Source organism: Furipterus horrens, unplaced genomic scaffold (genome assembly GCF_987537825.1).
Source record: "Furipterus horrens unplaced genomic scaffold, mFurHor1.1.pri manual_scaffold_5, whole genome shotgun sequence".
Lineage (NCBI taxonomy): Eukaryota > Metazoa > Chordata > Mammalia > Chiroptera > Furipteridae > Furipterus > Furipterus horrens.
Genome location: NW_028327175.1, coordinates 159,370,418 through 159,385,589, shown reverse-complemented (window position 1 = coordinate 159,385,589; position 15,172 = coordinate 159,370,418). Strand labels below are relative to the sequence as shown.

Here is a 15,172-nt window from a genome sequence, read left to right as displayed (position 1 = left end):
GTTGGACCTAAAGAGGACCACACCAAGACACATCATAATTAAAATGCCAAAGGTTAGGGATAAAGAGAGAATCTTAAAAGCAGCAAGAGAAAAGAAGAGAGTTCTCATAAGATTATTAGCTGATTTTTCAAAAGAAACTTGGCAAACAAGAAGGGACTGACTGGCAAGAAGTATTCAAAGTGATGAAAAAGAAGGACTGACAACCAAGATTACTCTATCCAGCAAAGCTATCATTTAGAATTGAAGGGCAGATAAAGAGCTTCCCAGACAAGGTAAAGCTAAAGGAATTCATCATCACCAAGACATTATTACATGAAATGTTAAAGGGACTTATTTAAGAAAAAAAGATCAAAACTATGAACATTAAAATGACAACAACAACAACAACAAAAAAGGACAACGAACTTGCAACTATCAACAACTGAATCGAAAAAACAAAAACAAAAACAAACCAAGCAAACAAGCAGAACAGGAACAGAATCAAAGGTATGGAGAGCATTTGGAGGGTTATCAGCTGGGAAGGGGAAGGGGGAGAAATGGTGAAAAGGTGCAGGGATTAAGAAGCATAATCAGTTGGTAAAAAATAGACAGAGGGTTGTTAAGAATAATATAGGAAAGGGAGAAGCCAGAGAACTTATATGCAATGACTGATGGACATGAACTAAGTCAGGGGATTGTTGGAGGGAAGAGGGATACCCAGTGGAGGGGGGCAAAGGGGGAAAAATTGGGACAATTGTAATAGCATAATCAATAAAATATACTTTTTAAAAAAGAAAAGAAAATGATGGCTCCTTTACGACTGAGGAAACCCTTAGATAGAAAGAAGAAAGATGCATGACTTGAAAGTGTGGAAAGTGTGCTTGCACTGAAAATGTCCTCTACTACATAGACCTCAATGAAAAACACTCAGGTATTGGTTAGGAAAAACCCATGTCACCAAAGGCAAAAGCACCCGCTGTTGGCTGTTTTACTAGGACATAGGTACCATTCCAAGGACTTCCTGTGTATTAATTCACTTCATCTTCATAACTGTCCTATGAAGTTATACCTATTATACAGATGAAGAAACTGAGGCACAGAGAGGTGTACATGCAAGTGGGATTTGATTTTTGGTAATCTGACTTCTGACCCTGACTCTTACCAGTTCTGTGACCCCTCACTTGAGTTTTCCTTTCTGGATGAACTTTCCTGGGGTGGGGCGAGGGTGTTATTTTTTAGTTCCGTTTCCCCAACCAACCCATCCTACCTCTCTCCTGGCACTAAAAATACCAAACAATCCTGTCTGTAGGGAAAGCCCTTCCTTAGAGTCACAGGACACTGAATCCTGGAGTTTGGGCAAAACCAACTCTGATAATAACAGTATGGTGCTTTCAATCCCTCCTTTCAGCAACTCAGTGGATTGTGAAAACACAATCTTGCATTTCTGGCCCCAACAGCCTAAAGGGTAGGAAACTTTGCCAGGTTTTAATTTTTTTATTTGTCAAAGACCGTTTTTTCACCTTTTGCATAACACTTCCCAAACGTTCCTGAACTGACCGTTGGCTGCTTGCGGATGTTCTGAAGCTCAGCTAAGGAAATACTCTCAAGGAGCCAAGGGGGGCCCTCGGAGCAAGTTCCTACAAGGGAAAGACAGTTAATTGCTGGTGAGAGGAAGTCTTTTGCCTCTTTCACCAAATTCTTTTCCCTGACCAAAGGTCATGCTTTTGCCTTTCTTTTCCTTAGGAACCACAGAAATTAGATGGTTTTACTTTTGATTTCACAAAGTCTCAATAATAAGAATACATAAGTTATTCACCTTCTAAAGATGCTGCAATTGCCATCTCATTTGTGACATTATTAGCATTACTATTATTATTACTATTACTATTACAAAGTGCACTCAGAGCTGGCAGGCAGGAGTCCAGAGCGTGGCCAGATGTTGGCTATCTTCTTTTACAGATGTGACCACTGAAGCCCAGGGAGTATGTGGCTTACTCAAGGCCATATCTTGGTTGCGAAAGAGCCTGGATCAGAGCTGATTTTCGTTAACCCAGAGGTTTGGGCAGAGCTGGTCTCCAGGGTTGGGCAAATAACCCCACACAACAGGGCAGCCTCACAATGCAATTAGCACAGGCATGCAAGCCCTCCTTCCTCCCTCCCATTAGCCTTTCTCAGAGTCCTTATCTTTCATTGGCCCCTTCCTGATGTTTGTGTTGGATCTTGTTCCTCTGAAGCCTTAACTATTCCTGCTGCCTGAAACTCACTATTCCCAGATTCCCACGAGGCTAAATCCTCACCTATTTCAAGTCTTGACTCAAATCTGACCTTCTTAATGAGGCCTTGATCCCCATTTAATACTGCAGTCTACCCCAACACACTCTGCACCCCAGCCCCCTTCCTTTTCTTTTTGCTGTAGCATTTATCAACTCACTGTCTGCCTTCATTACTTTGTGTTCCCCAAGTGTGCAGAAGAATCTCTGGTCACAGTAGATGGTTTAAATGGAAATTGTTCAAAGCTGTTCTAGATGCTCAGCAGCTCAGGTTGTAAGAACCTCAGGGCAAGGATGGTATCCCTGCCATAGGCCCATGATTCAGTGCCCAGCACAAAGGCAGGCCCTCAGGTTCAAAGTCAACTCTAATCTGCATAAAATGTCAGAGAAGGAGGTCTTAAGGATAACTTGTTTTTGCTACTTCTTTACACTTTTATTTCATTTCTAAATGTTCTGGAATATGAAAATAAATTAAGCTCTTGTAAAATAAAATTCTGAGTGTAGCAGAGGACCCCGGTATGGCTTGCTTTGGACTCTGTGTGACACTGTCCAGAGCATAACCAGTATAAGGAGAGAGCCTGGAAAACTCAGGGCTGGAGACAGGAAGCCAGCCAGGCCCCTCTTGCTTCAGAAAAGAATAGGCTCAGAGAGATTTGGGGAAATCATAAGACTGTTTTCGAGCGTGTGAAAGAATGTGCTGATTGGCAGTGTTCCGTCTCTACAGGTGACAGAACAAGTGAAAATATGCCTGTTTCTGAGTATAACAAGAGTTTAGTGAGATTTAGAAAGAATGTCTTCCTTAGGAGATGAAAAACCAGCAGAATATAACCAGGGGAAATTAGAGATGTCCAATCCTGGAGTAAAATATCTTTTGATTTTAAAAAAGCAAGCAAATAAAGTTCTGACATTAGATAGGACAAGGATGATGCTCCTTTCCCCAGTTCTTACAGATTCTAAACACAGGGTCACACAGTGGTAAGTAAATAAAGTGGCTGGGAGGCTTAGACAGAGAGACTACTTGAGTTCAAACCTGTCACTTCCTGGTTGTGGTGTCAGGCAAGTCATTTAACCACTTGTGCCTCAGTGTTTCTATCTTTTAAATGGGTGGTAATCACACCAATCTCCTAGGAACACTTGGGATCAAACAAGCACATCTGTGTGAAGACCTGGGGGGCGGCAGTAAAGAACAAAGCCAGGCACCGAGTCAGACCCAGTAAGTAAGCGCTCTTACCATTCAGGTGTGGTTAAGTTAGAAGTCCTTAAAGGTACATGCCATTTCTCAGAGGTAGACAGCTGCAGTAGGGACCAAAGAATAATCCTAGTTGAGACAGAAGCTCAGGGAGAGACAACAGACGTGGGAGCCAGAGGATGGGCAGCTTGGTGGAAGGTGGCTGCGAGAGGATGAACAACTGGGAAGTGAGGAAGGAAAATAAGCAGGAGCAAAAGCTTCCTGAGAAATCTTAAACCCACTTTCTTTGATCTTTCAGGAGGAAGGGCCTACTTACTATGTGCCAGACAGGCCGTGGGTAGGAGATGCAACCTTCACACAACTTGACCAGGTTGACCTAAGTATCCACAACCCACAGGTTCATCTCTATTAATAAGCCCAGGTGTGATTATATCAATAATTGTTCACTTGTAAGTATGAGCAGGCAGGGCTCTAGGCACCGCCCATTAATACATTTAATCCCTCACGGTGCACCGAGGATTGCACTGCTAAGGAAACTAAGGATAGAGTCTGATCCGCTGAGGCTGAGCTCCAGGGGAGCAGGACAAAGAGACGTTCCCAACCCAAGGTGGGTTCTATTAGCGAAAGAGTCCCAACTCAGGCCCTGCCAATGCTGTCCCCAGGCAGCTGCCAGAGTCAGCTTGTTACAACACAAGCCAGGTCATGTCACACTCCTACTGACTCTCCAAAGGCACAGCCCTGAAGCCAACCAAGCACAGTCTCTCCCTGGCAGAAATTTTGATCTACGACCCCTACTCCTGGCCTCAAAATCTTGGGAGGAACTTCTCTGGTAGGATTCATCGGCAGCATCTCCTATTCTGTGGTGGGTGTGTGTGAAGCAGAGATGGGGGAAACTCATAATGGGTGTGCAAGCCAAGACCCTGCAGAGAGAGGTCCACATCCTGGAGATAACAGGCCTTGGAGACACCTGACCTCTTGCTTTAGTCACCCATGGAGGATGATCATGACCTCAGAGTAGCCACAAAGGATGAGGTTAGGCTCACCCCTGACTGCCCTTCGCAAGCAAGGGGAGACGAGAAGCAAGGCCACTTCCTGTCTGGGCCCACTGTCCTCTGGATGTCCTACTCCTGGCTATCCCAACACTTTCCGCACTTTGGCTTGTCTCCAGACCGTCCTGGTGCCATGACACCATCATGGGATCTCCATGAGGGCTGTATGTGCCTGGCACACAGCAGGCTCTAGTACATTTTGGGGGACCAGACATAGCTGCACCCTACACTTACTGTACGTATACCGCGTGGGGGCTGGGAACACAATTGACAGGAGCTGTCTTGTGTTCTCATCTCTGCTCTGACATCTGCTCCCTCGGAAACCCTTTAACCTTCCTGTACCCTGGTTTCTGCACTTGTTAAAATGGAGTAATAACCTCCTTCGCAAGGATGTTATGGGTATTAAGAGAGTCCTCTAGTAGTAAACAGCATTAATTAGCATTATTGTATTTAGCTGCATAATACTGAGCAAAGGACTCAGTGCACATCTTGGAAAGATGGATAAGAAGTAAGAAGTCAACTATTCACTGTGATTTATTCCATTCTTTCAGGTCTTGTTAGTTGAGTGATGAACTGGCTAGATACATGAATTAATGTTAATCCAGGTACATACTCCAGAAAAGACTGATTGCTCTGAGCCTCCCTTGCTAAGGACAGTTACCTCCCAGCTTGTTTCTGTGCTTAATCTCCCTCCAAGTTGAGTCACCCATGGCTGTGTTTTCATTGGAGAAACGGTCCAGAGAAATTCCCCTTCCAGATCTGTGCCTGAGCAGGAGCCTTCAAAACCCTGCTTTCAAGGAGGAGCCAGCGGAGGTATTTCAGACACAGGGTATTAGTGAGGGAATATTCGGAGGCAGGACCTGCACCAGTTAGCAAATGCCAAACCAAACCAAAACACCCCACTCGCTCCTTTGCCCACAAGCCAAGTCATTCCATATGCTGGCAGTGAGGCCCTGGTGAGGCTGGCAGAGGACCCCAGGAAGGGAAAGATGGCAGCGAATGCCCCCCTCCCAGCTCCAAAGAGGCCCACATTTTGAGCAAGAGGGAAATCAATCTGCAGTTATGAACGCTCAGTTCCAGGTCAAAGGGGCTGTCAAGTGGCAGCTTCCTCCCAAGTGTGGCCTTTATCACCCTCGCTGGACTCTGAACCCAGAATGGGGTCTCATGTAGACAAAGGGCTTTCACTTCCTTTTATATTTGACTTACACACAAAAAAGGCTTAGAGGTAAAAATTAAATTATTTGGTTATACATTTACTAAACCACTTTAATTAAAAGGAACCAACTTATGTACTATTAAGACAAGAGGTCACAGTACTTAAACTTTTCCTTTGGTTGGTGGTTTGTAGATCAGATTTGATTCTTTTCCCAATGCTTTGTGTCCCCTTATCAAAATACCATGAGTATCTTCAAAATAGAGCTAAACCTTAGGCGTAAGCTAGCCATTGAGCAATTGTTCAGCAAGTATTTATTGAGTACTTACTATGTGCTAGGTGTGGGGCCGGGTGAGAGGCAGGAACAAAATGGGTCCTGGTCATGAAGAGCTTCATCTATCCAGGACAAACAAAGGACTTCAGCCACCTAAGTCCTGGTTATATCTCTCATGGAACAGTGCTGCAGAGGTTGGGTTTTTAGCTTGTAATGAGGATGTAACAGTTAAAATGTAAGAAAAACCTTGAATAGTCCCTGCCCATAACCTCATTGCCTTAGCACAATGATTTCCATTTGTCTCTTCCTCTGGTTCCAAACTACAACATATATACACATCATGCTTTCAAATAGCAGCAGCAATCCCAACATACCTACCAAATAATATTTTCCTACCATTTACATTTTTATATATTTCTGCCCAGTCTTCATAATTAGCTTTTCAAAAGGCTCCCTGCTATTCTAGCCTGCTTCCTGTGCCAGAATTACAAATTATTTCCCCATTGTGGGACCTTCACCTTTTTCTTTTTGGAGTTGTGGAAAATAGGTGTGTTCGTTGACTCAACGATGACTTTGGAGCCCCACTCAGGGCCTGCGCCAGGAGCACCAGGGGGCCAGGGGGCAACCAACCAACTCGGATCACCATAAAGATCAAGGTCCTATTGGCCCTTAAAGTCCCAAGGAACATCAGCAAACCATTTCAATAAAATGAAAGAATACCTTGGAAGACATAAAAGTGAGCTACACTAAAAAGCCCCAGCAAAAGGGACTCAAGTCAGAGGGGCCCAAAAGAATTCTACATTTTCAAAATGACTGTAGTAAAGTGTTTGAGGAAGTCCCAGCTCCCAAGTTGTCACCAGCAGAGCTGAAACTACCTCCACACAAAGTTGTATTTCTAAATGGCAACTCTTCTGATTTCATTGGCAACTAAGGGAAATCCCCTTCATTTCAGAATGTACTCCATAACCCTACTGCCTACCAGGAAATCCCAGACTCCCCTCCTGCTGGGAGGTCAGGCCTGTGTTACCGTGTGAGCTGGCCTCTCTGGACCTTCTTTCTCCCCTCCACTTCTCACTCCAAACAGGGTGGGAAAGGAGCCTAGAAGGGGAACCGTGGCTTGGATTTTCTCATTAACTATGTTTTCCACTGCTTCCTTAGAAATAAAAGAATGTACATTCACTTACCCTACCCCACCAAGATGGTCTCTCCCATAAAACACCATTCTCTCGTAAAACCCCTATCTCAGCTGCCAGAAACTTAACGTAAAATAAAAAACAAAGGTGCACAGCCCAGCTGGAAGCTCCAGGTCTCAGGCAGCCTAGGGCAAGCTGTGGGTTCTCCGTCTTCCTCTACACTCTTAGGCCCCACAGGACCAGCTGTGTGCCCGGTGGTATGATAGGAGTGATGGTTACTGGTCAAATTTGCCCTTCTGGAAGCTTCCACACAGCAGAATTCTTTATTGTTTTCCCCTCCAGGGCTAGCTTCCGTTGGGGAACTTGGCAGAGCACTTACCACATAGGATTACACTACATTTTGAAGGGCAGTGTACTTGCCCCCACAGAGCCTTGAGCTCTGAGGTCAGGCACAGGTCTCACGACAACCTGGTCAGTACCCTGGAGTCAGTGAATCAGGAACCCTCTCTGGAAGCTTCATCCCCTCCTTGTCTTTATTAGCTAGGGGATCCATGACAAGTCACATCTAGATCCAGTCAGGTCCAGGTGAGGGGAGGACAGCAGGAGCCTCTCCACCAGCACAGGGCTACATACTAAGTACACTAAACAATTTGGTTTGAATTTCTGACTTTGGAACATTTCAGAAAATGAAATCTCCCACTAGAGTCAGCTAAAGGAAAAGGGTTCCCCAATGGTAGGTACTCGGTAGGTGCTGAAGAAATGCATGTTTTTTTTTTCTTGCCAAAGCCCAGGAGGTGGGGATAAGGAGCAGCTGCAGAGATTCTGTAAACCACAGCCAGAAACAGCCTATCACAGGAGAAGCCCAGAAACACGAGCACCTGGTTCTCAAACTTGACTGAACCCTGGGGAGCTACAGCTGTAAGAAACCCTGATGTTAGAGGACTGGGTGACTCAAGAAAAGTCAGATGGCCATGGCAGAATCTAGGTGGTGAGTATTTGGCCATTCACTGTAGAGCTCTTTGAATTTTGCTATATATTTGAACGTTTTCATGAAGCAATATTGGAAAGAAAATTCTAATGCCTGGTCCCACCCCAGAGATGGATTGGATTAGTATAGCCTGTGAGTCAACAGTAGAAAGAGCTCCAAAGTGGATTCTACTACGCAGCCAAGGTTGAATCCCCTTGCTCTGATATGGGTCAAGTATGGTTTAGGTCAGCAAAATTAGCTCTGCCTGGAAACTTATTAGAAACGTGAATTCCAGGGTCCCAACCCAGATCTATAGAAGCAGAAATTCTGGGGGTAGACCCATCAATCAGTATTTAACAAACAAATGCCTTCTGGTGCATGCTAGCTCAAGTTAGAAGTCCCTAAATTTGGCTGAGGAACGCAGGGGGTGGGGGCGGGGGGAGGTGATAAACAAGCCCTGACTGTGTGGCATCATCCCACAAAGCGAAGGGTCACCGGTTAGATTCCTGTCAGGGCACATGCCTGGGTTGCGAGTTTGGTCCCTGGTTGGGGTGCATGCGAGGGTCAGCCAATCAATGTTTCTCTCCCTCTCTTTCTCTCTCCCTTCCCCTCTTTCTAAAAACAAATAAACAAAATCTTTTAAAAAAATAAATAAACAAGATTCCAGAAGCAGGCTCAGACCTCCTAAATCAGGCCCTAGGCGTCTATACAGTCATACCTCAGTACTTGCCAGCTTCAGACCTCTTCAAACCTGGTCCTAGTCCCATTTTGACAAGAAAAAAATGTTTCAGCACTTGGTACTTGCTCAGGACTTGTCACACTTGCTAGAACCTGTATGATTCCCAATGCTGCCCCACAAGAGGAAATTTCGTGTGGGAAAAATTTTTTCGGTATTCGTCAGTTTTGGCACTCGTCAGGATTTCCGGAATGAATTAATGACGGGTGCCGAAGCACCACTGTATACTTTTTTGTAAGTTCCCCGGTGATCCTGACATTAACCGAGGTTTGGGCCCAGCCCCTCCACGTGCCAGTCTGCAGCTGAGCCCCCCAGAGGGTTGCGCCATGGCCAAGGCTCACAGAGATTCAGAGGAGGAGGAGATTAGGACCCGGTCACCTGGCTCCTGACTCCACAGCTCTCCACACTCGCTGTGTCTGCTCATTCTTTATGTAGGCCAGGTGGTCCTGCGGGAGCCCAGGCTTACAGCTCCCTTGCTGTAGCCTCCTACTTCTCAAACCTGGCTGCACATTGGGATCACCTGGAGCCTTAAAAAAAATCCAGAAAGCTTTCTCTGAAATAAGGAGGATACAAGAAACGTCCTCTGGTATCATATCATTCCATCGCTACTGCAACGCCCCCTCTCTCCGGCCTGCACCCAGCCTCTGACCAGTAGATGAGAAGGGAATTCTGTGGCTGTCTTAAGAATCACTAATTTTGCTCAACCCACTTCATGAACCAGCTGCCTTTGTGGAACCCAAACATGAGGAGTAGAGCTAGCTTTCTGCTCTCTGCCGTCAGCTCGCCCCGCACCTCTGTGTCATTTCCTCGGTGCCATGGAATCACCAAGGAGCCTGGAGAAGTCATTAAAAGAAGGGACTGGCATGGAATTCTTCACCTTCTTTGTCTAAAGAGACTCTGTGATGAGTACTGTGAGAGGCAACTGGGAAAGGGGGCAGAGGAGAAAATGAGGCAGTAGAAGGGCTGAAAGCTCTGGGGGGGAGAGGTTCCGCAGAGTAAGTGCAAAGCAGGAGGCTCAACATGAATGTAACAGAACCCATCGGCTGCCCCAACTGAAACAGAACCCACGGGCTGTTCAGTTATGATGGGCTTGATGGCCCGTTGCCAAAAAGGCATAATTCTCAATACCAGAGTTTGGTGAAAAGGGAGGAAATTGTTTTTTTAAAGATTATACAGATTTAGATTAAGGGCGAATTTCTGCTGTTAAGTCTTATTTTCTTTAAAACACCCAAAGACACATAGTTCTGCCTCCCCCTGCCAAACCAGGCCAGTTTTAGAACAGAAAAGTCAGAGATTCTGTTTCCCTACTTCCCAGACACAGTTCAGTTTTACCAGCAGCTGCCAATCATTTGAGTCCGATGGGGGAGGTTTTGCTTGTGCTGTGGTACTCTCCCGCTCTTAATGCAGAACCATGTGGTTCTCCCCTCCTACCGCATTGCAAACCTTGTGGATTTCCCAGCCTCTTTGCAAACTGTGTGGCCTTTCGCCTCATTAATGGCTGCCTCCTTTTTTTTTTTTTTTTTAAAGTAGTCAAATGTTTTTATTTTTCTCATAATGTGAACATTCTGTATTTCAGACACAGCCTTTACTTCCAGGTGACTTCTTCATTGGGTTTCAACTCCCTTTTAAATAACAAACTCTTATTCCAGAAGGCAATTAGCTTTTCATCATTCTTTTTGTCTAGGTAATATCCAATGACAAATCCCATAGGGACAAGTACATGTACCCAGTGGTCACGCACAATCTGAATTAAATTCATCCTGCCGTCTCAGTGCCAGAAATGACCCCACTGCCTCCTTATTTTTAAATGCCTGTCTGCAGCTGCCCCGTAAGCTTTTTGTCACCGTTCTACTGTGAAAGCCCCTCCCATCTTCTTGGGTACCCTGCTCTGTAACATTAGCATAGGAAAAGGGCCCGGCCTGATTCCGGAGCAATGAAGGACATCCACTGCCCTCAGGGAAATCCAGTGGGACATGGGACATGCCCTTCTCCTAAGCTTGTCACCAAATCCAGGGCAAGGCGCTAACAGGGTGGTGGGGATCAAAATGAGTCAGGGTCCCCATCTTACAGAAGAGGAATCCAAGGCTCAGAATGTGAAGCATGTTGTCCTAAGTCAGGTGCCAGGCAGAGAGAGAGAGACCCCTCTGTCTCCAAAGACCCAGCTTTTTCAGCTTAAAGTAGCTGGGATAAGACCAGACTTCAAGTCCAGTGCTCTTTCCCAGCAGCCATTGTGAGATAATGCAGGAAGGTCTCAGAGTTCCTAACAAAAGTCATAGTCCAAAGCCCTTCTTACAATAGGGGCACTGACAGTGAAACCAAGTTTGCGGTCTCCAACCCCCAGCCTCCAGCCCCCACGGGTCAGAACATGGAAGCAGCTAGAATGCACACCTGGACTTCTGGTATATGCTAATCACCCTGGCCCAGGATTTAGCGGTTCTCAAAGGATATGCTGATAGACTGAACCCGTTCCCAGGGGAAATGGTAATGGACCTAGCCCAACGTTAACTAACCTGCTGTGGGGAGGGAAGCAATGAGATGTAAATGGCCTACCGAAAATGCTGATAAGCAAACTCACCCTCACCGAAATGTGTGGCTGACAGAAAAAATGTGCCCGCAGAAATGCGAATGGGACTCCTACGGGCCCATGAGGAGGACAAGGAGTCCCCATCCCCATTCCCCTGTTTTCTTGCTCCCCTTTCCCCTTGCTCCTAGGGGCCCTTGAGTAGGTCTGGTAGCTACCTCTCCCCTGCACCCGCTTCCCTTTTTTCCCTCAATAAACCTGTTGCCAGATCCCACAGTGGTCTCCGGGTGATTTCTCAGAGCAAGGCTGCCCTGGCACCACACACTCTCCACCTCTCAGCCTTCCCAGCCTTGAGTCCAACTCTCCTTCTCTCAACTGTTCCCAGACCCTTGGTCTGGGTATTTCTGGGCCAATATGACTGAGGTCTAAAACACAAGGATTGGCCTGGTGATTTTTTTTTTTAATGGACCTTATTGTGTCCCAAACCAAACGACCCCTCGACCCCTCGGGAGAATCACTAGCCTATGCGAGGGAAAGGAAGGAAACTTTGGACCTCTAGGCACTCACCTCTCTGGCTCCTGTCCCAGTCCCTGTCCCTGTCCCAGTTGGAGCTGCTACCAAAGACAAACTGAGCAGGAGGTTGGGTTTCTTAATACCTGGCAAAGTCAGGGACAGTTTGAGTCTTTTGCATACAATGGGACCATCTTCAGATTAGCTGACAGTCTGGTCAAACAGAGGGCTCAGAGATTATTTCTCAAGGTCTGCCCAACCCCAAAGGCACAGATAGGCAGCCAGCCCCCAGGATCATCCTGGAGGGGTGGGGCAGTCCAGGATGAGGTGATGAGAATCCAAGGTCCTCAGTCCTTTTTGGGCAAGAGTTAATTTCTTACATTTGTGGCTTGGTAAAAAAAAAAAGCACTGAAATTAAATGGAAAAGATGTTTTCACCTATCAACCCATTAATCTATTTATTCACTCCTTATTCATTCATTTATTCACTCATTCAATAGATAGTTGGGGGCATGGGCTATGAGCCTGGCACTGCTCTTTATAAGGAGAATAGTAAGGTAACACCCCAAGGGGTTCATTTATGATTTTCTCAAAGGAGTTCATGTCCCTCGAAGTTCTTAACTCCCAAGGCCATTACATATACCCCTAAGACATTGATGAATCCTCGTCTCAGAAAAATGACAGAACCATAAAATTATACACATAATTTTAAAGGTTTTTTTTTTTTCCCTTCCTGCCTCCCCCGCCCTGGTGGCCAGCCTCCCACCATGCAGAGCCCCTCCTTCTTCCCCTCCACCATTTTCGAACTTACCCCTAGGGCCTGGTCGTCCCTGGTGGAGCGCTGAGTCCACCCGGGGCACCGCCGTGTATTTTAAAGGTTTTAATAAACACCCAGAGTTAGACCTCACTGTCTTCTACCTAGGGTCTTCCACCAATTCTCCTGGACACATTCATTCCCTACTATAGGCCACAGTGTCTCCATCTGTAACATGAATTTTCTAGACTCTTTTGACCAGATAGTCCCTGATGTACTCTCAGATCTTAGACATAAGTCATTTCAGAAGTTCCTCCTGCCCCCTGTTTTCAGAGAGCTGGCCAGCTGAAGTGAGATTAGGAGGAAAGCAGATAGGACCTTGGAAGTCCTGAGGGCAAACATACGGAGGAGGACATAAAGCATTCTCTTTAACAGAGACAGAGGGAAAGAATTCTGGGTCCCAGCCCAAGGTGCACATAGTCTTCTCCTAGGGCAAAGGTGCTGGATAGTGCGGTGATAAGCCCCTCCGGAAAGCTTAGCTTTGTTGACACCCAGAAGCCACCCCTTCAATCAGAGGAATTTGCAGAAGGTTGAGGTCATCAAATTCATCTGTGCGTTCAATAAATAATTACTGAGGAAGGCTCCAGGGATACCAGGTAAATGACCCAGAGGACAGCGCTGACCTCATGGGCTTCCTTTCTAGGGGGGCAAACACATGTAAAACAAACAAGGGCATTTTAGGTAGTCATAAAGCAAGAAGAAAATGAAACCAGTGATGGGATAATTAGGGGCAGGGGCTACTTTACATAGGGTCCACAGAAAAGGTGAAGTTTGAGATTAGAATGACAATAACTTGCCAACCAGGAGAAGAAGGGACCAGCAAGGGAAAAGGTCCTGTGGTGGGAAAGAACTTCGCAAAGCAGTAAGGGGACAACAGGAGGCACTGATGTCTGAGAGGCAGTGGGTTACACCATGTGGAACCTTGTAGGTGAGAAGGAGCTAGAAGTCACTGGAAGGTTTTCCAAAGAAAGAATAAATGACTTTAAGACCCTAGGGGGTGTCCCCTCTCCTTACCTCTTTGATCTCATATCTTCCCTCTTTCCCACACTGACCTCCTGGCTTTTCCACAAACAGGACCACTCCAGGCGAGTCACCTTGAGTCCTTTGCAATGGCTATTCCCTCTCCCTAGAACACTTTTCCCCCAGATAGCCACATGGTTCACCTCCTCATCTGTTAATCCTTGCTCAAATTACACCCTCTCAATGAGGCCGTCTCCACCTCCAAATTTATAATTGCAACTCCTTAACCAGCATTCACTACCTCATTCCTCTGTTTTATTTATCTCCAGAGTACTTACCATTTTCTAACACATCAAACAGTTTGCCTATTTATCTGTTTATTGCCTGACTCTGCTGGAATGTCAGCTCCATGAGAGCTGGGATTGTGCTTTGTTCACTGCTGATCCCCAGTACCCAGAACAGTGCCCAGCACTAGGAGGTGTTCAGTCAGTATTTCAGGAATGAATGAAGCACTTGAGAGACAATTGCAGTAGCTCAGACACAAATTAACAGTGGCTTATAAACGGATGGTGGCAGAGTGGATGAAGGCAAAGTGCAGGGAGAATTCTGGAATGTTAGGCCAAGCAAGTCTAGAGCTGGCTGGTTCCCAGCCCAAGTGCTCTGCCCTACCCCCCACACATTAGCCTGTGGAGCCACAAACACTGGGATCCTCAGACCTAAGTGTCTCCTCCCTCCTCCTTGCCTTTCTTTTTAGCATCGACGTCTGAACAAGATCAGGGGCCAAAAAACCCCTTGTTCTTGACACTATGCCCAGACCTCCAAAATCCTCTACAAAATGTAAATAAGTAGCTAACCTAAATTTATGCAGAACTTAACATACTGTTTTCACTTGCATTCTGTTTTTTTAGATATAATTTACATGACATAATATTCACCATTTTAAAGCATACATTTCAGTGGGGGCGTTTTAGTGTTTTAGTAACCCTCGCCACTAGTATCTAATTCCAGAACATTTGGGTCACTCCCAAAAGGAAACCTGTACCCATTAGTAGTCACTCTTGTAAGGTATCTCACAATGGCATATTAATTATTTAATATTAAAATCACTTGAGAAGCAGCAGGAGCAGAAAGAGTTCCCTGACGCTCCTCAGTCTCTCTAAGTGCAGGACATAAATCTCCACGTGATGGGAGCCCTCCCTGCTCCTGAAGGCTGAGGGACAACTTTATCGCAAGAGATATAAACCCCAGAGATGAAAAAGCCTGTGTAAACTAACCTTGCAGCTTCTTCACTGATTTACCACCCAAGCCCAAATCTTGTTTAGAGTCCTTGCTAATGAGTACTAACTTTCTTTGTTCTATTTCTCACAAATTCATTGTTTCTTTGTCTAAAAAGAATTAAAAGATGCCTAGCTTGATTATTTCTTTCAGCCTCATTTTATGATCTGATTACTATACTGGGATTCTCCTGTGTGCACATATTAACTTGGTTTTTCTCTTGTTAACCTAGCCTGTGCCAATTTTATTACTTTGTAAATAGTCCAGCCATAAGAACTAAAATAGGGCCGAGGGTTAATTCTCCCCCTCTCCAACACTCCCCATTCCTCCCCCCACCTGGCCC

At 45.8% G+C, this 15,172-nt stretch overlaps 1 protein-coding gene across 1 annotated transcript; it reads right to left on the bottom strand.

The window, feature by feature from the left end:
• Positions 1 to 10,266: 10,266 nt before the first annotated feature.
• On the bottom strand, positions 10,267 to 10,532 carry LOC150010204 (NADH dehydrogenase [ubiquinone] 1 beta subcomplex subunit 1). Its single transcript, XM_090279447.1, has one exon. The coding sequence runs from the start codon at positions 10,507 to 10,509 to the stop codon at positions 10,336 to 10,338; it is 174 nt and encodes a 57-aa protein (XP_090135573.1). The 5' UTR covers positions 10,510 to 10,532; the 3' UTR covers positions 10,267 to 10,335.
• Positions 10,533 to 15,172: the final 4,640 nt, after the last annotated feature.